Source organism: Meriones unguiculatus, chromosome 8 (assembly GCF_030254825.1).
Source record: "Meriones unguiculatus strain TT.TT164.6M chromosome 8, Bangor_MerUng_6.1, whole genome shotgun sequence".
NCBI lineage: Eukaryota > Metazoa > Chordata > Mammalia > Rodentia > Muridae > Meriones > Meriones unguiculatus.
The window spans coordinates 77,789,271-77,813,588 of record NC_083356.1 but is presented as its reverse complement, the minus strand read 5'-3'; the positions used below and the strand labels follow the sequence as shown (position 1 = coordinate 77,813,588).

The window sequence follows — 24,318 nt, the reverse complement described above, 5'->3', positions numbered from 1 at the left end:
ACAGGGCTTAGCTCCCACATCACCCCTGCTACATGGGCATCCTTCTTCCCATTGGAGCTCTTAAGGACGATGCGGGAGGGGATCAGTAGCCTCACTGCATACTTTCTGGAGGCTCGTTGTCCTCCTGTCTGTCCTTGAGCCACACTGGAGCAGGCCATGCGGGATGCAGGAGAGGTGGGACCTCTGTGCCTGGGAACCAAGGCCATCAGGCAGGGTGGCTGCCTTCAAATCAGTATTCTTTTAAACATTTCCCCAGAGTTTATGTGGAAGGCTGGAGGCGGTGGAGGCCTGCTCTGGATCCAGGGTCCCACCCCACACAGGACCCTTGCAGAAGCAGAAGGGACAGAAAGTTACCGACAAAGTGGTTTTCCGAGCTACAGTGAGTTATGTCCTGCAGGGGAAGGGAAAAAACAAAATAATTCCCGCTGGCACCCGGTCCCCGAACTTTCCCCTTTTCTCTTGGGTTTGTGGTTGAACTTTCCAAACCAGACGGCTTCTGGGGAGGCTCATTAGATTTATTTTGGTTCCATTTTTATTTGAAATTTACTTAAATACAGAGGAGAAGCGGAAGACTCAGGAACGAAGGCCGTGTGGCCTGCCGCCCGTTTCCATTGGCGGAGCAGCTTGGACGGCGCTTCAGTTGGCATCCTTGTGCTGCTGTTGCCAGTGAAGGACAGAAAACACGGCTTATGTTTATGCAGAAGCAACAGTGCCCTGTTATTTTTTATTTATTTTTATCTTTTGAGCGTCGGAGCACCACCTAACTGCTTTAACTTCCTTTGTCTGGTTACAGAAGTCACAGATTCTCACTGTAGAATGTGCAGATGCCTGTCCTTCCACAGGCCAGGATTGCCTCCTCCTTCTGTGGCCCCGTATCTTCTCCCTCAGCCTCTTGAGATTGCCTCTCGGCTTTGTGGAACTAAGCTGGGTCTCTGTGGGATGGGGTGATCATCTCTGTACTTAACTCATAGATGGTGAATAGTGGAATAAGAGAGTCGTGTGATCAGGCTCTGACTTTGATCCCGATGGATGAAATCAAGCTCTGAACTCCTTTCCCACTCTTTACCATCATGGAGGCCTTAGGTGCCCTGTCCATCTCTCAGTCAGTGGTCATTCTGTGTCAGCTGGGACCTGTGCTCATTCAGGGAGCCTGGTGAATACACTCATCCTCTTGAATCTGCTCCCTGAAACACAAAGAGAGCCCTGGAAGGTTTGTGTGATCTTATTGGTTGGATTAGCCACAAGGTCTTTGCCAACCTGCTCCAAGGGGCCAGGAATCAAAATCTCACCGTAAAGGCAGAGAGCTGAGGATACCTAGTCAAACAATACTACAAACTATCCCAGGCTGGGTGTTCCCTTTTGTGGCAAGCTTGCTGACAGCAGCTCAGGAAGCTGAAGGACTGTGGTAGGTTCCCTCACACAGAACAGCCTGTGGGCTTTCTATTCTAAAGGCTGGGAAACCGCAACTGGAGAGGAAAACCCCACCACTGACTGCTTCTCAGCAGAGAAAGAAAAGGCATTCAAGGGCTGTCTGCTGACATCTCTGGAGGAACAGAAGCCTGAAGCTGGGGGTAGACTGTGAAGGGGGCGCCGTGCTACCCAACAAGAGCTTGAGGCGCTTTGAGGGGCCTGTGGGAAAGGCAGAAGCCAGGCGATGGAGCTGGATTTCTTGATGGTTCTGTAGACCCAGCTGTGGTGAGTGGGGTATCTCTTCGGGGTTCTTGCCGTATGCCGAAGGTGTTCTGCTTGCACGGGCCGACTCTGTGCAGCGCCTCATCCGAGTTGCTCACTGAGGTGAAGCTTATCTTTGCAGTGGCCTGTGCCTTCCTCAGAGAGCCCTGAACAGGGCGTGGGGGAGGCAGAGCAGTGTGGCCATTTCTGGAGGGTTTTCAGACACAGTTGAGCGTGTTCAGGAAGAGGACAGCAGAGGACAGTCGCCAGCCCCTTCCTTCATCTCTGGTTTCCTGCACTGTCTCATGGGGCAGTTTGGATCGCAGCCAGCTTCTTTAACTCGTGCTGAGCTGCAGCCCAACGTCACTTCTCCCTCAGTGCCGTCCGTTTCCTCACCTGTGAAATGGTGTGGCTCAGAAGACGGCGGACACGTGTGAGAGGGAAGGGATCCAGAGTAGGGGCCTTCAAGTCAGCCTCAAAAGCCTCCAGAAATCTAAGAAAACAGGCGAGCAAAGGGGAGGGAGCCTTTGCTGTCCAGTCTCAGGACACTCCCCTGAGCAGGAAGGCGGTTGGCTTGAGGGCCCATCTTCCCATTGAACACTGATAGCCACTGGTCCATGCACTGTGCTGCCCACATAGTGCCTGACACCTGCCAGGTACTGATCCAGGTGCCACACAAATACTTACCTTACAAATGAGTCAGCAGATGAACACCTAACTTCCTCTGGTTTGGGCCAGTGGCTTGCAGATTTTTTTAAGTTACTATTTGCTAGACAAGTGCTTCACTGCTGAGCCCTATCGCTAGCCTTCTTGCAGTGCGTGCGTGCGTGCGTGCGTGCGTGCGTGCGTGCGTGCGTGCAATTCAGGGGGAACCCATTTTGCTATTTCTGCTAGATTTCTTAGGGGATATGAGGAGATAAGAGAGGGCTCTTGACTTTTCCTCTAGCAGCATCCATTCCCACCAAGTCCCTTGGGATAGGCCACCAGAGTCCTTGGCATTTCCTGCTGAGGGTACCGTGGCCCTGCCTCCAAGGCCGAGGTCAAGGCTGGGATAGGAAAGGTGATTCAGAAGTGTTCTGGGAATTGCTCAGTCCATGCCAAAGCAGGGCTAGCTGTTTTCAGGCTGCGGGTACGCGATGGACTCTGGATACACAGAGCAAACAGTGCCAGAGCCAGAGGGTTCTGGAATAATCATCAATATGAACTGAAAAGCTGTTATTTATTGGGAACTTGTTAATACAGGCTCTCTGCCAAGTACTTTATGGGGGCCATCTCTTTACAACTCTGAGGGAGAGGCTTTGCCATTCTCATTTTACAGGCAGGAGAAACCAAGTCTTTGGAAGCTCACCTCGCCCGAGGCCATTTATTCAGTCAACACCCGAGGCTCTCCTGTGTGTGTAGGCTTCATTTCTGGCCCATGGGAAGGTGAAGACAGTTTGTTCCTTAGGCACAAGGGATAGTAACACTAGCTGCTGAGTATATTCTAGGTTCCGTGAGCTTTATGGATTTGTTGCTCTTCTTGATAGTTCAAAGACTAATTTAAAAAAAAAAAAAAAGGGATATGGGGTCTTGCTCCATTGCCCAGGTGGACTTGAATTCTGGGCTCAAGAAATTATTTTCCTTAGCTGTTGTGACTTTAAATTTGTGCCACAGAGCCTGGCATTCCTCCTCCTCCTCCTCCATCCTCCCTCGTTCCTCTCCAGTGCTAGGGATCCAGTTCAAGACCTCGCTCGTGCCAGGCAAATAAATGTCTCAGCACACTCTGTCACCCCTGGTTTATAGATGAGCAAACTGAGGCTCAGGGAGGCTGATGCGCTGGCTCACAGGCCAAGAAATGTTTCGGTGCTTGCATTAGAGCTGTCCAAATCCAAGGATAGGCAGAAAATAACACTTTCCCAGTGGCCTGAATTGTTTCGAGTTATTTGAGTTATTTTGAATGATTAGAGATACTTTGTTTGTTTGCTTGGGAGCTTATTTCTTTTTATCCTTTCTGATATAACCTTTTCTATTAGACAAAAATTCCTGAAAGAATTTTTATGCTTGAGTCAATTTATTGTAAGAGATTGAGCAAAATATAAATAGAAAGAGGAGGAAACTAAACCCAAGACAGAACAATCTCAGGATTTTCTTAGGTTTGAATCCCCTGAGCCGTGTACATCCCTTTGCTTTTGTCTCGCATTTTCAGGAGTCAACTCAGGCAAGGTACAGGAGCTGTAAGAGAGTGGGGAGAACAGCAAAGGTGCAAGGAGGAGTGAGGGGGGAGGGCGCTTTGATGATCAGTTGCCTCTCACTTTTGAGTCAAGATCTCATCATACAGACCAGGATGGCCTCAAACTCGGTGATCTGCTGGTCTGTGCCTCTCAAATGCTGGGATGAAATGTGTGTGCTGTCATGCCTTGCTGGTGATGGTTCACTGTGAATACCAGCTTGATGGGACTTAAAATCACCACGAGAACATGCCTCTGAATATGTCTAGAAGGAGGCTGTTTTCAGAAAAGCTGAACTGGCCAGGAAAGAGCTACCCTGACAGTGGGCTCGGGCCCTGGACTGGACACGAGGGAGAAAGCAGGGGCTGGGTGGCTCAGTGCTTAAGAGTGCATACTCTTACAGAGAACCTGACTTCAGTTTCTGGCGCCCATGCCGGCCAACTCACAAACAGCCTGCAATTCTAGCTCTGTTAACAGGGACCCACCAAGCTTCACGGGGACCTGCCACCTCTGCCCTGTAGGCTCACACAACATACTCATAATTAAAAACAGTACAAATAAATCTTTTTTAAAAAAAGAGAAAGCTAGCTGAGCATTGGCATTCATCTCCGTGGCTGTTACCAGCCACAATAAAGATATGGAGACATCTGCATGGTACGAGGCTGTTAGCCGATGTCTGGGGCAGCCCGTCAGCCACCCATCTAGACCAGCCAACTTCCCTGTCCTGCTCCTGTTCTGCTTCCGGTCCCCTGCCCCAGCTCCAGCCCCAGCCTCCAGCTCTGCTCTTATCAAAAGCCACACTCCTTTGTCATACAAGAGAACTAATAATAGCTCAGTGGGAGAGCTTGCACAGCTCACTCTGAACTAATCAACAGCTGCTCTAGGCTTGGCCATCCGTCTCTTCTTCGCATTTCCTTTTGGACGGATGGAGGGCTAACTTCCATGGCACCTTGCTTTTAACGTCATGATCTCTGATAATCATCTTTTCGGGCAGGTGAGGAAGTGACAAGCATTTACACATAGACAGGTCTTGTGGGGTATGGAAGTGACAATGCTATATATCCTGACAGAACTTGGTGCTGCTCCAAAGCGATTAGCAACTGAGAACACAGGGACACAACATCTCAGCCAGTTGGTACAACGTGTGGGCGTAGGTTACCCCAACATCTCTCCCTTTTAGTTCAAGAAATGACTTTATTTCTAACATCAGTAAACTATAGACAGTAAGAGCAATTATGAGAAATAATTATATTTCTTGAGAGGGTTTTTTGTCAAATGAGCACAATGAAAATTCCCTCTTGGGGGCTGGAGAGATGGCTCAGAGGTTAAGAGCATTGGCTACTCTTCCAAAGGTGCCAAGTTCAATTCCCAGCAACCATATGGTGCTCACAACCATCTATAATGATATCTGGTGCCCTCTTCTGGTGTACAGGTTTATATATAGGCAGAACACTGTATACATAATAAATAAATAATTTAAAAAAAAATTCCCTTTTAAGTAATACTTGAAAGACAACTGAAGGAAATTTAAGATCTTGAAGCTTGTGACTACGATAGTATTATCAGAACTGCATTGATTAATGTTAGAGCTCTGAACTTTTGAAGTCTTAATGCAACAGTAGCATAGCAAGGAAAAGGAATCTGAAGCTTTTTCTTTATTTATTTTTGGTTTTTCAAGACAGGGTTTCTCTGGGTAGCTCTGGCTGTCCTGGACTCACTTTGTAGTCAAGGCTCACCTTGAATTCACAGAGATCCGCCTGCCTCTGCTTCCCCGAGTGCTAGGATTGCAGGCATGTGCCACCACCATACCTGGCTCTGAGGCATTCATTTCGTTTAAGACCCTAAATCACTTTCTCATCACTATTTAAACTTTCACATTATCCATCCTTCATAATTTCATGATTTAGACTTCTGTATCCTCAGACCGTACATAAACTGGTGACAAGGTAGGCTGTGTGTGCACCTAGTAGCAGCTCTAGGAGAGTGAGGCCTGTGGCCTGGTTTTTACACACAGTGAGGGCAGAGAAGGCAGCTTAAGCCTTGGTTTCTGCTATTCCACTGATAATTCTGTTATCGGTCTAGTCTTCACACCCATCAGAGAGTGAGAAGGATAAATTTTCACCTGAGTAAACAGGAAGTGCAGAGCAAGCAGATTCCGAATCTATTAAAAATGACAGACGTAGCAACTACCTCGACAGTCACCTCAGGTTCCTCTGTGGTCAGTGCAGGCATCAGTCTTTGGCCGCCAGGCCCAGAAGATCTGACAGCCTTTCCTGTGAAGTAGGAACTTGGGGGAGGGGGGCTGGCCTACCTTGTCTAGGCAAAGTGGGGTAATCAACTCCCCAGTGTCCTGCCTGTCTACAGTTTAGACAGTGTGATGTCAGCGGTCGAGGCAAAGGGCAGTTTATAGCCCAGTGGTCAGCTCTGCCACATTTAAAGCAAGCTCAGGTGGAGATTCTTCTATGCCCATCATCTTTGGAGGTGATTAGGGTGCTGCCAGGAGCTGATGTGCCTGTCTGTCACAAAAACTTTTTTTATTGAGGCATTTTAAGTGCCATGTTCTGCAGCTCTCTGAAGTGTTTGAGGGCTACCTATGTATCTGTATAGGTGACTACCAACCTGCATTTCTTAATTGTCCTTAACAGTTTACAAAGGTAGCTTTTATAAGACTAGGACTTTAGGTTCAGCCCTTAAAAATCATCATTTTGAGTTGAAGCTCTTGTAGTAATAAAACTTCTAATCATAAATGCCATCCACAGAGAGACTGGCAACTTACTGATCCTTTCATCTTGTACCATCCGGGCCGCTATAGTTTTCTGTGTGACCTGGTTTTATCTAAACAGTTAAGGCTTAAAGGACAAAGAGGCTAGACAAACATTACTATGACCCAAGTAGACTTTAGGAGTTTATAAATCTTGATTAAAGACAAAGAATCTAGATAAATATACCTTATTCGTCAACTGTGTTACCTAAATTTTCTGTGTGTTTGGTGTTTTGCAATTAGCAAAGACAGAAGTAGTTAGACATGCGTCGTAAATTAGCTTTTGTTAATCTGAGTAGATCTTCATAACCTTAAGATTTCATCCTCATATATAGTATATTCTAAGCCAGCGTTGAGTCACACATACACTATATTATAGTAAATATAACCTTACATTTCTGTCAGCACATGAAAGTCCATGTTGTTGCTTAGTCTAAAAGGAGATACAGTTAATAAACACAGAGTTCATTAAAACTAAGGAGCTTTATGTCTGTTGCTTTATACCCAGTGGTTATTTTGCGAGTCATGTGGCCACCTACGCCCCTGTGGTCACTAGCCAGGATGAACGGGAGCCACGTGGTTGCTATTTGAAAACTTTTAAAAGCAGATATATGTATATATCAAATGAGTTGCATCCAAGTTACAATGCACATACACCCGAAGCAAGAGTTCAGTCATTACATATGTGTGGATCCCATGTACAGATTTTAATTATAGGCTTTTTATTGTAAGTTGTAAAGCCAAATTTTGTTGCAGATTATATAGATTTTAAACCATACCCAGTGAAAACTTACAAATTCTTACAAAAGAGTTTACAGCATAATATTAGAAAATTACTTCTTGATAGTATAGAATGCAAATAAATCAGATAAAGGAGCGGGGAAGTAGAACCTTGGACATGGAGACAGAGAGAGAGAGAAAGAGAGGGGGAGACATATCTGGGTGGCTGAGGACCCTTTTATCTGCAGCACACACCTGGCAACATCTGGCAGTGGCAGGTGAAGACTTGAGCAGCTGCTAGGTCCCCGAGAGGCCAGTGGTATTGCCTGTACAGTAACATCCCTCCCTTTTTGCTTAATTAGAAATGAGGAACTAGGAAAGGGTGATGGTGGGGCAGGAATGAGGTGCTGAGTTCTTTAGGCGGCTTTCTGCTGTCTGGGGTTGACAACATCTTTGGGGCCCTTAAGAAAATTAGGACGCTGGCCAAGTCTTGGGAGAGCTGGCAGTTTCCGTGGGAACCTCTGAGGCTAGGAAAGTTCAAGCCTAGCTTAAGCAGACTGTGAGGCTGGACCACTGAGGCTAGCCACTTAGAAATTTGTACTGGATGCAGACTGAGAAAACGCAGGATGTAATAGCCCAGCATCTCATCATCTGTCTCTCTGTCCTCGACAGTGAATCTCATCAGATCACTTTAACTTTCGCTGATGTCTGGTCATTTTGCTCTAAAAACACACAATCTTTTAAAAATCTAATCTTTATTAACTTTGAAGGAATCCAATACTTGTCATTTCCTGTGGAAATAAAGGCGTAACCTCTTCTTCCCTAATACAACACATTTCCTGATTTCCATTCTGAGGTAACACATTCTTAAAGAATGTAGACTGATCAAATCCAGTGTTTTTCAGCAGCTTTGCTACCCGTCTCGCTGGCATTTAAAAATGTTAAAGTTAGCCGGATGTGGGGGTACATGCCTGTAATCTCAGAGGCAGAGGCAGGTGGATCTCTGTGAGTTCGAGGCCAGCCTGGTCTACAGAGGGAGTCCAGGACAGTGAGTATCTTCTTTAATGTGCAGTTTGATCTTTCCACAATGGCTTGACCTGTAGGATTGTATAGTGTACAAGTAATATGTTTTATGTTATAATACGTAAACAGTTGTTTCATTTTACTGCATGCATATGCCCGGACATTATCAGCTTTAATTTGTAGTTTGTAATTTGGCTTATGAAGATCGACAGATGCCTTTCACCATGATAGCTATCACGTCCGTTAAATGTGTAATTATAGACATGATCATCCCTATCACAGGGCAAGACACCCACCAAATCCCTTTCCCCCCTTGCTTGGCAAGCCTGCCTTTGGTGACTGCCCCAAACAGATTAAACGAATGACAACCAGCAAGCTTTGTGTTGGTAGCACTGGCTGCCAAGAACACTTAATCCCCGCATTCCCACAGAGGTAAGTGGGGTGGGAATTGAAGCCTCCATGTCTCCTAGCCAGAAGTGATTTGGGACAAAGCCAGGACTCCCCACTCGGGGGCAGTAGCTGCCGATTCTCAGGATGGGCAGTGTGGAAAGATCCAAGGGCTGACGGCAGCATGTCGAGATTCCTCTCCCCTCTCCCCTCTCCCCTCTCCCCTCTCCCCTCTGGCTGACCTGGAGAGATCCCCTGGAGGCCCCCAGGGAGGAAGGGCAGTTCTGGGGTGCATCCTGGGAATATCCCAGCTGGGTGCTGGGACCCTCAGAGCTTCTCCCTTCAGCTGGGAAAATGATGGAGCACGTCTTGCAGGCTACGTGGAGGGCCGTTGTGAGGGTGAGGTAAAGGAGGGAGACAGCTTTCAGTGTTCTGGAGTGTTGGGGTGTTAGGATCATGAGGAAACTTCGAGGTGAAGCCCTGGATTCTGTCCCCAGTACCGCAAACATTTAAAGAGGCCCTGCCTACTGTATAATGGCCCTTGAACAGCAGCCTTTCCTCCCCCAGTGGCCTCAGTCCCATAGCAGACCATAAGCTGCACCCTCCTAAGGAGTTCAGGCTGCATGAGGACTCCAGGAGAAGGAAGAGGCGGGGCCCGCCCAGGATCCCGAGGCCCTAGAGAGGGAGGCAGGGTGGGGTGGGGCGTGGGGGGATGGTGCCAGAGAGCACACAGAGCTTCCATCAGGGAGTTTTCTGGAATTTTCCATCCTTAATGCACACATGGGAAAGGCCTGTTAATGAGGCCCACCTGTGGGTTCTAATCAAGTGGATGGGTCTGCATAACCACCAGCCAGACCAGAACGCGTCGCCCCTAGGGACCCCACCATTCCCTATTCTAATACCAGACATTAATTTTATTACCTGTGTAGAATCTTGAGTGGAAGCAAACAGCTCATGCCTCTGTTTTCAGACAGAGTGGCATGTATCTCCGCTGGCCTCAAGCTCACGATGTAGTCAAGCCTGGCCGTGGAACCCTGCCTGTCCTGCCTCCCCCTTCCAAGTTCTGGGATCATGGGCATGTACCACCATGCCTGATCTAGAGTTGATCCTTTTGGGTCAGGCTTCTCCCGCTGAGTATTGAATGTTGAGGTCCTCCCGCTGATGGGAGTTGGCTGCAGCTTGCTCATTCCCTTTGCCACAGATAAAATGCTGTCGTGGCGCTTGGTGGCAACTTACCGCTTCTGATGCGCCCTGGGGTCCAGCGTGGGGTGTGTTTTGTTCTGATGTTCATCTCTTGGAAATAGAGTCGGGAGAAGAATGACTGTGCCACAGGCGCGTGTGTGTCCCCGTGGGTTGTTGGATGGATGTCATGAGATGTGGATGTTATCGGATAGGATTTAAGCGAGTTATTAGGAAGAACTTCCGGTCCCTGAAGGTTATGGTCACCCGGCTCCTGCCCTCAGAGGAGGAAACCATGAAACTTCCTTCTGAGAACAGGAGGAAAGGGCTCGATTCCAGGCTGAGTGGCCTGGGGCCAGGCCTTGACTCCTTCCTGTCGTCTAGGGTTCCCAGACTTCCCAGCAGGGTCCCAGCCACTTGGGGAGGGAATGAGACAGGGGCCCTTGAGTGTCACCTCCCTGCTTGAGCCAGTGTGTGCCACACGTGACGTTGCTTCTGAGAACAGTAGGCTTTTTGAAAAGCTCAGCTGTTGATGGGGCGCTTGCCTAGCATGCCCAGCCTGGGTTCCGCCCCTCACTGTTGATGGGGAGGCAAGATCAGAAGTCCCAGGTCATCCTCGGCTACATACTGAGTTCATGGGCTACTCGGGACCCTGTCTTGAAAAGGGGGGGAAACGTGGGAAGGAGTAAGGCCTTGTCCGTTCAGGAACAGCTGTGGGCCTCTTCAGCCTTTCCAAGTTCATGTCGTAAGGGTTTCTGTATGGAGAGTCATACCAGGCTGTGGAGGAAATGCTTATCTCAGAACCACGTTTAGGCGGCTCAACAGAGCGCGCCTTGTCCGCTCACCTGCCTGTGCTCTGGGCCATCTCACACACTTCTCCACTGACTGTTCCTGGGAGGCATCCCTTGAGGTTGTTTGCATTCCACATGGCCCCCAGATCCCCCGGGAGTGGGTGATGTGTGGAGGATGGTGGCCTCCTGGTTTGGGCCTGTAGTTTACTCTCTTGGTGAGAGAGTAAGAGGACCAGTCCAGAGCCCTGATTCTGCCTTGGCTTGTGGACCTGAGTCAACAGCCCTGATAAACAGCCTGTTTCCCGGGGCTGACGGAACAAAGCCCATAGCTGCTGCTGAGGGATGTCTGCCCACCCCCTCTTCCTGAAACAGCTGTTTATTCTTTTGACAGGAGCTGGAACACTGCACCTTCCTTTCCTCTGAGCTCTGCCTCCTTCAGCAGGCCAGAGCTCAGCAGAACGCTGTTGCCTTGCTGTTTGCTCTGGAGGGAACACAGCAGACAATGAGGTATGTGATTGTTCAAGGGATCGGTGTCTTCCAGCCTTGGGTCAGCAGGAGCTACTGTCAGGCCACCAGATGGTCCCCCTGAGGGAGGATCCTTGCTCTCTCCCTGACCTTTTCTTGGTTCCTTCTGTAGTTTTGTTGTCCTTTCCCAGTGTCTCTGGAAGCAGGGCTGGTGGAATGCTGGCTTGGGGACTTTGGCGTTCCATGTCTCTTGGCAGGGCCCAGGGCTGTGCCAGTCAAGGCTGCAGCCTAGGGTCCTCTGTATAGGATTTGAGTTGACAGTTGAGTCTTGGGCAGGACATGGTGGGAGGGTGCAGAGCTTCCTCAGGACAGCCCAGTATTTCCCTAGCATGTTTCTGCTGCAGAAAATGTTTTGATGGGTGATTCCTGAGGCAGCCAGGGAAAATGGTGGCTGGGTCCCAGCTGTGGGTTTCCTGAAGGAGTCTTGGGCAGAGGCCGTGAGGTGCACTTTAGAATAGGTTTCCTGGCTGTGGTGGTGTGTGATGGCTGGGGTGACGTTTGACTGTGGATTTAATCAGGGACCTGGCTTTTACTTTCCTGAATCTGTTTATTCTGACACTATTGTTATTGATAGTCGTGTGTGTGTGTGTGTGTGTGTGTGTGTGTGTGTGTGTGTGTGTGTGTGTTGAATGAGCCGTACACTTGCGGGTGCAGAGGCCAGAAGAGAATCTGCTGGAGCTGGACTTAAGGGTAGTCGTGACCTGCTTGACATGGGTACTGGGAACCAAGCTACCGCCCCTCTGTAAGTGGGGAAACCCTCTTATCCACCGAGCCGTCTCTCCAGGCCCAGCCGATTCCAACCTTCCTTCTTAATGAAAAACATACCTGGAAACTGGCTTCTCGTTCTTTTCCCCATCAGTTGTATCATGTTTCCCCCCATGAGGAATTTTATAATGAAATGCCCCCCCTTCTTATTTTGACACTGCCAAGAGTAAGACCTAGAGGCCAACACTCTGACCTTAAAATGCATTACTTCCGAGTGTGCTCAGTAACACATGCCAGCTACCCCTTCACTCAAGCCTGGCCTCAGCCAGAAAGCAGAGCCACAGTGACCACTGGCCATTGTGAGGTGGAAAGGTGAAATGAATGAGGACACCCTACACCAGGCACACCCAGGGGGTACCTTGCTAGTGGCAGAAGGGTGATTCAGTCAGGCTCCCCAGTTGATCTCAGGAAAAGCTGACCTTAGCCAGCGTTTGGCCAGTCTGGAGGTCAGTCACAACGTGGTCCTCCTACTGGCATGAAGAGACTTGAGTCTTTCCATGATAGTTGACAGGGCCTTGGAGTTGACCGATGCCTGGGGTGGAGCCCCAGCACAGTATGCTGAGCACAGGAGCAAGTTGCTTAGCGTTTCTGAGCCTGTTTTCTTGTCTGCTAAATGTCAGGCTCCTAAGCTCCTCGATGACTCAGGGTTTGGGGCTAAAGCTGGCCCCCTTCACCTGATCCATTCTTCCACCATTGGAGCTGCAACTCTGCAGTTCCCTTAGGCCCAGCTGTGCTATTGCAATCCTTCCTCCTTTAGGCCCAGCTGGGCTCTAGTGACCCTTCCTGCCTTAGGCCATGTTGGGCCATTTCGACCCTACCTGACTGTCCCACCACTTTTCAGAGCTGCAACCTTGCAGTTCCTTAGGCCCTGCTGGGCTATTGCACCCCTACCTACCCTTCCTACCCTTCTAGCGCCCTCCTTTCAGAGCTGCCTATAATCCCACAGCTCTTCTAGGCCCCTGTGGCTTTTGGGACTCCTTTCCCTGACTCGTTCCTGTGGATGAGATCCTCCTAGAGACTCAGTTGGCCTTCGGGAATCTGTCGTTTTGGGCTTAGCCAGACTAAGCTCTGACACCCCCCCCCCCTTTTAGCTGGTGATGACCCACTGAAGGGCTTGTGTTGCTCAGACCCTCACGGCCTTCATTTTTGGATTAGCCCTTCAGGCTTCACTCCGGCCTTCACGGCCTTTGCCTTTAGTCCTGGTACTGGGTGCTGGGCGCCGAATCTCTCTGGGCTTAGCCAGGCTGAGCTCTGATCCCCACTCAGTTGAGCTAGCTGACACTGCTGGGTGATGACCCACTAAACAGCTTGTGTCATTCTCTTCCCCTCTCTCATCCGTGGGAAGGGTGTCCTCTATACCCTCTCATTCACCCTTAGGACGCCTCTTAGAAAGCTCCCAACCTATCCACCTGGCTCCGGACCAATCGGGTTTGGCCTTGGTACCCCTTAGACAATCATTCCAAATGGTCACATAATGGCACCCTAGATCCCGATATCATTCGGTACCTTTACAAATACTGTGAGCGATCGGGGTCCAAGCCTTCTCTCATCTCCGCTCCCAGCCTTCTCTCTCTTCTACCTGTACTCCCACTCAGTTCCTTTGGGCCATGAAGCCTGAACAAGATGATTCCTTCACTATTTTTGAATCGGCTAATGAACCTCTCCCTTATAGGCCTAAACCTATAGCTCCCTTTCCACCAACTCCCTCAGTTTCCCTTTCTCCCTCTTCAGCAGCTGGTTGCCCATATCGGCTCTCTCTCACACCCACCTTTAGCACACCAGTAACCCCCAGCCCTCCTGTTTCTCGCTCTCGCTCCCACTCCACTGAAGTACCTCCTTCACCTCACCGTACCTTGCCCAAACCAGCCATGGCTCTCCCTTTGTGGGAAGTTGCTGGGGTGGATGGTTCCGTCAGTACACGATCCGTTTCCATTAAGAGAACTATCTCAAATAGAGAAGAGAGTGGGGTCTTATACTGCTAATTCTTCCACCTTCCTAAAGGAATTCTAGTATATACCACTCAGGCTTGTAATCATAGTTTCTATGATGTCCATATGATCCTTACAGTCTTCTCCCTGAGGAGTGCAGGCGAGTCTGGGATCAGGCTAGGACACATGCAGATGAAATCTATCAAACTGACTCTGCCGACCCCATCGGGGCTGAGGCAGTCCCCAGCCGGGACCCTGGGTGGAATTACAATACCCCAGAGGACATTTAAGCTAAGGATCAGTTTATAACTTGTCTCCTGGTCAGACTTGGTAAGGCTGCCCTTAAAGTGGTAAATTATGACAAAATCCGAGAGGTTTTGGACAAGCATGAGAACCCATCACAATTCCTAGAGCACCTTTCAAAGGCCCTCTTAAAAGATACCAGTCTGGATCCTGAGACGCCAGATGGAAAACAGCTACTTAGGACTTACTTCTTCTCTCGGAGGTTCCCTGATACTAGAGCCAGACTTAAATGATGGGAGAAAGGACCCTGACTCCACAGGTTGAAGTCTTAACTGTGGCCTTTAAGGTATAACATGGGAGAGATGAGAAGGCCGGAAAGCAAAAATACCTGATGCTATCTAAGGCCTTTCAGCCAACCTCAGGAACTGCCCAGGGTCCCGGGCCTTTCAAAACTGGAGACCTTCCAGTCCTCTGTTTTAAGTGTGGTCAAGAAGGACACTGGGCCCGAGCCTGTCCAAGGCTTAAGAACCCATTCCGACCATGTCCAAGGTGCCAGCAAGAGAGACAATGGGCTGTTGACTGTCCTCATGACCCTCGAGGTGTGAGGGCATTAAGCCCCAAAAGACCCTCCGGCCAGTCTCCTAGGTTTGGCCATGGACAACTGACAGAGCCTGGGCTCCCTTGGCCCAACCATCATCATCACTAACAGGAGGCCTTGGATAGTCATCACTATATCCAGACAACCCATCTCCTTCCTTTTGGACACTGGGGCCATTTTTTCTGTCCTGATGGAGTTTTGGGGACCTACTTTTTGTTTCTCTGCTGTTGGAGTAGGGGGACAGCCTTACCGACCTCTTATCCCACCACTCAGCTGTGGTGTTTTAGGAGTATTCCTTTACTCATCCCTTCCTAGTGATGATCCCTTCCCCGTCTTGTCCCTTTATGGGGAAGAGACCTTTTAGGCAAAATGGGAGCCTCTATTTCCTTTGCTCCCCACATCCGCTCAACTCCAGCCTCACCTGCCGTTCTCCTCCTCCTCCTTCAAACCACAGAGCCTGACACACCCTTTCCTTTGCCACCTTCCCAGGTGGCTCCCCAAATACGGGACATGTCAACAGACAATGTCCAGTTTGTTATTCTGTTGCTTTGCTTGCTCTTGGAGCATTGGTCACTACTGGACACTCTCTAATCTGTTTAACCTTTTACCTTGCCCTTCTGGAATGGAAGCTCCATGGTGGCCTTGTTCATTGGTGTGTTTCTGTTTTCAAGAACACACTAGTACCCAGTAGCCGAGTCCATGGTGGTTGATGGTGAGGGTGGCCTGTGCCAATCTGGACTCATTGTGCATTCTTTGGCCATTCCTTGGGGAAGAAGAATGGGTTCTAGACCATGGCAGCAGGTTTATAGGTGGAGGGTAGAGCACTCTCTGGGGGATTTGGTTTCTCTGACAAGCATTTTCTCCCTGCCTGTCCCCTGCTGTCAAGACAATGATAATGATAATGGCTTTTCCAGGGCCCTTGTGTGTATCCAGCTTCCAGCTGAACTTCACCTTTTGCCCTGATACGAAACGGAGAAAACATACCCAGTGTCCCCTTCCAAGAGAGGAATTATTTGCATGGAGTGTTTCCATCTGGTTGGCGGATGGTCATTGAACAGGAAGGCGGAGGCTTTCCAGCGTGGCTTTGCCTTATGAGATGCCACCAGCACTGGCTCATGTCCCAGGAGTTGGGGTGTAGGTGCTCATCTGAAAACCCATGCAGGAGCTAAGCTTTGCAAGGTCGAATCTGGGAGTGGCTAGTGGATGGAGTTAGGGACAGATGACAAGAGCATTGAGTCCCGGGTCTCAGATGACAGGACGGATCCACACCATCACAGATTGAACCGCTGGATGGGCTAAGATCACCCAGAGTGCTACATGATTCAGATTCAAACTCATTTCTCTGTCTGTCTGTCTGTGTATGTCCTCTTTCTGTCTTTCTTTCATTTTGTTCTGTTTTGTTTTACAAGACAGGGTTTCTCTGTGTAGCCGTGGCTCTCCTGGAACTAGCTCTTCAGACGAGGCTGATTCGAACTCAGAGATTGGCCTGCCTTTGCTTGTGGAGTGCTTGAATTAAATGTGTTGGTCACCGTTCCCTGCCCTCTTTAAGTATAACTTTTTTAAAAAGATTTATTTATTATTTATACAGTATTCTGCCCACATGCCAGAATAGGGCACCAGATCCCATTATGGATGGTTGTGAGCTACTGTATGGTTGCCAGGAATTGAACTCAGGACCCTTGGAAGAACAACCGTCTCTCCAGCCCTAAAGTATAACTGTTATTTTCATTTTCCCCAGAAAATGAAACCACTTCTTTACATGGGCTTTGGTGGAGGCCGTGGGCAGTGTCAGCATGCCTAAGTCATGGTGGGAGTACTTGGTCCTTCAGGGCAGACTTCGCCAGGTCACTTTCTGACCACCTTGCTATGAACGGGTTTGCTCATACAGTAATGCAGCTTGAGCTAGAGTTTGGGAAGCATGTGAGCATCAAAGACTCTTGCTTCAGAAATGTCTGTGGTGGCTGTGGCCTCTACGATGTTCTGAATGATGAACTTCTTAATGGCTTGTCCTTGGATGTACACCAGGCAGGGTGTGGCCCTCTGTGGTGTGACCATTGTTTGTTTGTTCATTTCTATCATTATTATTATCATCATCATCATCATCTTGGAGCCAAGATCTGGAAGAAGACAAACTCATTTCCTGGTAGGGAAGATGGCTACCCACTGGTCTTCAAAACTGCAGTTTGAAAATTCCGAGGACCTATAGAAGGACTTTTAGGACACACTGGCTGCCAAGATGTCTCATTTGAGCCAGAGAGAAAATAAAAAATGTTTTAAAAGCCTAATTGACTGCCAGTCCTTCCTCCCCTGGGGACTTGGGTTCCAGATTCTAGGAAGCTTTGTTGTGCCCATTTCTAAGCTTCCAGTTTGCAAGGCTCTCACCAGAGGGGTGCTTAGCCACAGCCCCAGGGCACGTGGTTCCAAGCTGGCAGTGAAGCCCAGAAAAAAAAAATGTGCTTGGAGAGTTGCCTTTCCTGTGAATTACTGAGATCAATGAAAGTCACACCAGCCTGTTCAAGGTGGGGATCAGGAGCACCTGTCTGGACTGGTTGTGGTGACACAGGCCGTGCAGCTGCTCTGTCCCATGTCCCTTCCGCTTGGGAGAGGCTTTACGTTTGATCCCGGGTGAGTGGGGTTGGTGCAGCTGAGCCTGGAAGCTGGGGCTTGCTCAGGCCTTTCAGCAAGCACTGGGTGGCCCAGGACTTGATTAGAGCAGCTCTCATTTGCACTGATTGCATTCCAGACACTTGATAAGTACCAGCCCTCATTTCAGCAGAACCTCCCAGCAGCCTCCTTTATGGACAGCAGTAACGAAGGCTAACATTTCAGAAAGGCATTTATCCTATGTCACGGCACTGCTCTGAAATCACTGCTCTCTCGCTCTCTCTCCCTCTCCCCTCCTTCCCTCCCTCTCTCCCTCCCTCCTGAGGCACAGTCTCACTGTGTAACCTTGGCTGGCCTGGAACTCACAGTGATCTGCCTGCTTCTGCCTCCTGAGTTCTAGGATTAAAGGCATTCGTGTGTGTGTGTGTGTTGGCTCATATGCCAGAATGCACATGTGATAGTCAGAGGGCAACCCTTAGGAACCAGTTCTCTTCTTCTGTGGTACATTTTGGCCATCAGGCTCAGGCCACAGGCTTTCTCGGAAAGCTGGTTTACACATAGAGCCATCTCACTGGCCCTTATTTCTTATTTGAGATATAGTATTGCTGTGTGTAGTCCAGGCTGGCCTCAGATTTACATCCTTCCCTATCACTATTCTTATCCCCATTGTCAAAACAAGAAAACTGTTTTAATTTTAGTTTAGTTCGATCTGGTAGGGTCTCCAGTGCTTAATCTGAAACTCTGAGCCCAGATAGGTAGCATAACATCTGTGGCGCAGCATCCTCATGCAGCTGAGCCAAGTGACAGGACCCGTTAACGTTTGTGCATAGAAATGCTCAAATGGGACAGAGATCACAAAGATGTAATGTCAGTTGAGGCTGCAATGCCTCTTGGATTACGAAAGGATGTTTGGTTTTCCAGGGTTTTAGAGATGTGGATTGGAACTCTAGTTCTCGGTGTAGTGTTAGGACTGAAATCCTAACTTATGGCCACAGTCAAACCTGGGGCTTGTGGCTGTCAGTCTGTTGCGGGGTGGCCTTGAGTGTGGACGAGTCTACTTCCTGGTGTGGGTGGGCTTGGCTCAGAAAACTAAGGCTTGGGAAGCTCAGTGGTGACCCAAGTCACCCTCTGAGCTGGGTTCATTACCTCACACACTAGATGAGGAAGGGCAGACAAAGCTTCCTGGAAGTAGAAGAGCAGCTCCCTGAAAAGCAAGGGTGGGAGCCTGGCCTCGGCTGGAAGGGGGGGAGGGACCTTTTTATCCAGAGCACTGATTGGCTCCAGCCTGTAGTCAACTGTGGAGTCCTAGGCTTCTGACTGGCTCAGCTGAATGGATGTGGGGTCTCTGTCTGGGTGGGAAGTGAGGTAGGAGAAGTAGGCTTGGGAAGTGAGGAAAGCGGGGACAGTGGATCAGCTGTTGTCCTGCTCACTCAGGACAACAGCTTTTAAAATCCACAGCCTCTGGCTGAACTTAGAGTGAGTGAACTCTTTTAGACAGAAGCTGGTCTCTCAAGGCCCAGTCTAGTGCTCACACTCAGGAGGAAGGCTTCGGAACTAAACTCCGCTAACTTAACAGCTTTTCGATCTAGTCTGTGCGCTCACGTCTAGAATTAATCTGGAGGCCTTCTGCTGTTTTGCAGATCTTTCTTCTGAGATAAGCTCACAGCTTCCGCCTGTGCGAGCTCATAAAGAAGCCAGCTCTTCAAATGGCCTCTTATTCTTAGCTACTACCTGAGAAGAAAGGAAAGTGAGATGGCTCAGCAGGTAAAGGCACTTGCTGCCAAGCCCGACCACCTGAGTTCAGCCCCTGGGTTGCTGCCTTAGTCAGGGTTGCTGTCGCTGTGACAATAGCATGACCAAAAGCAACTTGGGGAGGGAAGAGTTTATTTTCCTTAGCAAGCTCAGGTCACAGTCCATCACGGAAGTCAGGGTAGGAACTCAAGGCAAGAACCTGGAGGCAGGAACTGAGAGGCAGTGGCCGTGTGCTCTGGCTTGCTCCCCATGGCTTGCTCGGCCCGCTTTCTTATGAGTTTCCTACCCAGTCTTTCTTCTTGGGGGGTAGGGGTGTCTCTGGAATACCACCCAGTGATACTGAGAGTTGGAAGTTGGGGTGCTCAGAATGGCAGAGTAGCGACCAGTTAAGATCTGCTCAGAGACCTTTTGGCAGGCCCGGTCTCTAGGTGTCTGAGGTTCCGAGTGAGAAGGCCAGGCCCCACTGCCTTGTGAGGTGCACGGGCCAGATGGAGGAGGCCTGGCTCCGGAGTGGCTGGTTCATCTGTGGGTCAGAGGCATGACCTGTCTGAGCTCTTGGAATCTCAAAGAGCCAGCAAATGTTGAGGAACAGTTCCTTGCCAGGCAGGGGTGTGTTGTTAGGGATCAAAATGTTACGTCAGAACTCGGAAATAGAGGAACAGCAACATGCAAATGCACTCTACAGTTGCTCCCTCTCTTTAGCCATTAGAATAGTCTGTGACCCTTCCCCCACTAATGCTGGGGTTCTGGTAACCTCCCCCCAACCCTCAGCAGGTGAACAGGTCTTCTGAACTCAGATTCAGTACTTCTTCACCCCAACCTCCCCAACTCCCCGTGGACCATTGAGAGCTCTGTCCATCCCTACCCACCCCCTTCCCTTCTTTCTTGTGCAACATTTTGAGGTGAGTTTTGTTTTCTTTTCCTAAAACCTTTTCTCCTGGCATCGTGAATATTGCTCCCCAGAGGCTCTCACCTCTCGCCTCTCACCTCTCGTCTTCATCTTCAGCACTCACCTTTCCTGTCGTCCCCCCCCACACACATCCTGCCTTCCCTGCTCACCACAGAGAAGCACTTCCCAGCCCTGTAATTCCCTGCGGCACCCCTTCCCTTTCTTTCACAGTTTTATGCAGCATTTTTAAAATACCCATGCACCTACTTCTGTAGTTCCGATTGTCTGCTTGCTTGTGGGTGTGCGGTGGGCCGAACTGAATGGGGCTTAAAAGAGGGTGAGCCTAGATTCTGAAGTCCTTAGAACACGGTCAGTACTCAGCGACAGCAGAGCTGCTGAGTGGTGCTAGCTCTCCCAGCGTCAGAGGTGAGTAGAGTTCTTTGGACCGTCTTACAGCTACCCACTCTCTCTCCAGCACCCACATGGATGGGCCCAGCTTCCTTCTCAGAACACACAGCCTCATTACCGGCGCTGGCCTAATTGGTCGTGGCTAGTTTGTGTACCGGAGTGGAGGTGGGGAGCCACACACAGTTCAGCTCTGTCGGAATTACACACAAATGTATCCTCTTAGAAACCATGTGAGTGCTGGAGACATGGCTCAGAGGTTAAGAGTACTGGCTGCTCTTCCAGAGGTCCTGAGTTCAGTTCCCAGCAACCACATCCATCTATAGATGGCTCACAACCATCTATAATGAGACCTGATGTCCTCTTCTGGTGTGCAGGTACACATGCAAACAGAGCATTGTATACATAGTAAGTAAAGAAATCTTAAAAAGAAAGAGAGAAAGAGAGAGAAAGAAAGAAACCATGTGAGCAGAGGCCTTTTGTTATTTTTATTTACATGTGAGTTTTGCTGGCGTGTATGTAGGTGCTTATGTGCATCACCCTATGTCTGGTGCCTGTGGAGGCCAGAAGAGGGAAAGTGTTAGATCCTCTGGAATTGGAGTTACCGACGGCTGTGAGCTGCCATTTGGATGCTGGGGGCTGAAGCCAGCAAACGAGTGTTCCAGTGAGCTGTTTACACCAGAGCTCTTTCTCCAGCCCCAGAAGACACCTCTCACTCCAGACTTAATTTGCTTAATTTATTTTTTCCTCTTTTTTTTTTTTTTTCTCCCCGCCTCTACAGGAGAAAATAATGAATATCAAGGGAAAAGTAATCCTGTCGATGTTGGTTGTCTCAACTGTGGTTGTCATGTTTTGGGAATATGTCAACAGGTAATTATGAAGCCGGCTAGAATTATGGGATGGCAAGGCTGTTTTCATTCCACGTGAGTGGTGCCAGCTGGGTGACCAAGCGGGGTGAACATAAGAAACGGAGCCGTAAACAGGAGTCCACCCTTTCTGTATTCCCGATCCCTGTATGGTCCACAGACCATGCAGGTGACTTTTAAGTCATTCTCTTCCTATGCTCTCGTCCCTCACACTTCTGTAGGCTAGACCCGGAGACAAGGCACAAGAAGCCGAAACCACAATCTCAAGTAATCTGAATAAGCAGAAACCAGAATTTTGAAGCCAGGCAGGATGGTGCCTTCATGGAATCCTTGTACTTGGGAAGCAGAGGCGAGAGGATCATACAAGTGTAAGACCAGGCTGGTGTACCTAGCGATTCCCAGGCCAGCCACAGTCTTATAGGGAAACCCTGTGTCAAAATATAAAAGGGCTGGAGAGGTGGCTCAGCAGCTAAGATCAGTACTGTTCTTTCCGAGGACCCAGGTTTGATTCCTGGCACCCACAGGGTGGCTCACATACACCTGTAACTCCAGGTCCAGGCCTTGTTTTCTGGCCTCCATGGGCACCAGAAACACAAAGGGAGCGTCTCCATACCCGCAAGCAAAACGCTCATAAACATAAAATTGAAGAATAGTAAAAGTGAAGGAAAAAAAAGATAAATAAATAAAATTCAGGTAGGAATTCCACGAGGAGCCAGCCTGGAGCCCTGCAGTCCTAAATATCTGTAGCTTTAAAGGAGCCATCCAAGTCCTTTAAAAAAAACACTAAGTTTTACTAGTGATTCATTTGTGCCTGGCTGAAACACTCTTTCTCCCTCCCTTCCTACTCTCGGCTTTGGAAAGCAGGATGAATGAAATGTTTCTCAGTTGTCAAATGCATCTGTGAGTTGAAAAACCTATGTGCTGCCTCTGCTTCTGGAAGCTCTGATGTCTGTGTCCTGGGGGGGGGGGCAGGACGGACGATAATCTCTGCTGTAGAGTTCCAGAAGGCCCCCTAAGAAGAGACACTGGCAGAGCTGTAGTCAGCTCACACGAGTCCAGAGCTAATTGTGGGGCTGTCTCATAAGATAACTATTTCCACAGAGAAATGTTTTAGTGGCCTGAGAGTTCTGTCATCTGGGTCAACATGTCATCTAGCTCGTAAAGAATTTTGGATTTTAAAGTTGGATGAGCCAGCATCCAGCTTTCCTTTTTGACCACAAAAAGGAAAGCTTATCCTTAGGTGCAGGGCTGGGAGTAGTAACCTCCGCTCAGAATGCAAAAGATACGAGTTTCAGAGCGTGACAAACGCAGAACCACTTCTAGGATGTTCTGTTGTTTGATTCTGAATAGCCGATTTTGAGAAAGAGCGTGACAAGCTAGAGTGTGACCACCTTCAAAGGTCTGGAAAGTGGGACGTGTGAATTGAGGAAGCCAGTTCAAGTAAGAGATGATTCACCAACCCGTAAGCTCTTGGGAGCAGAAGAGCATCCCGGCTGGACCATCAAGCTGTAGTGCCTGCTTGGTCTGGGCTTCCATATACTGCCTCTGTGACCTTGGGCAAGTTACTCAGCTGCTCTGTTCTTCAGTGTTCTACCTTTAAAAATGGGAAAAAAGCCGGGTGCAGTGGTGCACGCCCGTAATCCCAACACTCAGGGAGGCAGAGACAGAGGCAGGCGGACCTTTGTGAGTTCGAGGCCAACCTAGTCTACAAATTAAGTCCAGGACAGCCAAGGCTACACAGAGAAACCCTGTCTTGGAAAAAAAAAGGAGGGGGATGGAGAAGGAGATAATAGCCCAGTGTGGTGGATCCTACCTATAATCCCCACACTTGAGTGATTGAGGCAGGAGGATCACTTTGAGTTGAAGCTGACCTAGGTTACCTAGTAAGGTTAAGACCAGCCTGAACTACAGAAGGAGACTCTGTCAAAAAAAAAAAAAAAAAAAAAACAACAAAAAACCTAAAACCAAAATAGTAGAAATCACAGCTCAGTGGTAGAGTTCTTGCCTAGCTTGTGCAAGGGCGTGGGCTTAATCCCTGCACGGCAGATGAGCAGGCAAGAAAGTTCCCACTGCTGTCATCACCCCATTGTAGTCATCACTGTCGTCATAGCCAGATACCATAACTTGGATGGCTTCAGTAACAGGAACTTAGAGTCTAAGATGAAGGCGCCATCCTTGTCAGTTCCCAGGTGAAGCTTTCTCCTCGGCCTGCAGACAGCCATCTTCTTCCTGGACCCATCCATGATGGGGAACAAGCAGCTTGCATTGTTTTCCTTTTCTTATAAAAATCGCCAAATCCATCATGAGGTGCCATCTTTATTCTCCTATCTACACCTAGTCAGTTTCCCCTCCAAAGTGCCACATCCTGGAGTCAGGGCTTCAACAGACATGGGTAGGGGAGGGTTCATTCACTGCACAGTAGCAGTATTTGCACCATTGGGCAAAACGTGTCATTGGGATCGTGGCAGATAGAAGAAATGATGCCAGCTGCTGGGACTGTCCAAGACAGCAAGTCCCCTGTGGGCCTGGAATGCTTGTTTGGGTGGCCAGCAAGCTCTGAACTGAGTTTGATTAGACACCTTTGGTGCTGTCTAATTAGACCTGTGCCTATCATTTGATAGGAAATGGAGCCATGATGACTCAGAGAACCAGCTCGCTGGTTGAGAGTGTTTACTGCTCTTCCGGAGGACCCGGGTTCGGTTCTCAGCACCCTCACTGGGCAGCTCTCTGCTGTCTGTGGCTCCAGAGGATCCAGTGTCCTCTTCTGGCCTCCGCAGGCACTGCACACATGGCATTTCTCTCTCTCTTATACACACACACACACACACACACACACACACACGAGAAACAAAGGCTCAAAGAGCACATACCGGTGTGGAAGAAATCTTGAAAGTTAATATAACGACTGAATAGAGGTAGTTGTTGTGTCCCTGGCCCAGCCTTCTGGGTGCTGCCTAAAGCAACACCCTTGGGGTCTGCTCTGCAGGAGGGGTCTGAGCTGAAT

At 49.1% G+C, this 24,318-nt stretch overlaps 2 protein-coding genes across 13 annotated transcripts in view; one reads left to right on the top strand and one right to left on the bottom strand.

The window, feature by feature from the left end:
* Cntrl (centriolin) overlaps positions 1–24,318 on the bottom strand; it is a 327,805-nt gene that overhangs the window by 4,699 nt on the left and 298,788 nt on the right. The window lies entirely within an intron of this gene.
* Positions 1–24,318, top strand: part of Ggta1 (glycoprotein alpha-galactosyltransferase 1 (inactive)) — a 68,543-nt gene that overhangs the window by 26,412 nt on the left and 17,813 nt on the right. For 6 of the 12 annotated variants that reach the window (XM_021653692.2, XM_021653690.2, XM_021653691.2 and 3 more), the window contains exons 2-4: positions 11,131–11,246; positions 19,043–19,166; positions 21,230–21,318. In XM_021653692.2, coding sequence (XP_021509367.1) covers positions 19,155–19,166; positions 21,230–21,318 — 101 coding nt within the window. In that variant the 5' untranslated portion in view covers positions 11,131–11,246; positions 19,043–19,154. Of the gene's footprint in view, positions 1–1,531; positions 1,696–11,130; positions 11,247–19,042; positions 19,167–21,229; positions 21,319–24,318 lie in introns of those variants that run through there. The other 6 variants (XM_060390036.1, XM_060390034.1, XM_060390035.1 and 3 more) reach the window with 2 other exon arrangements.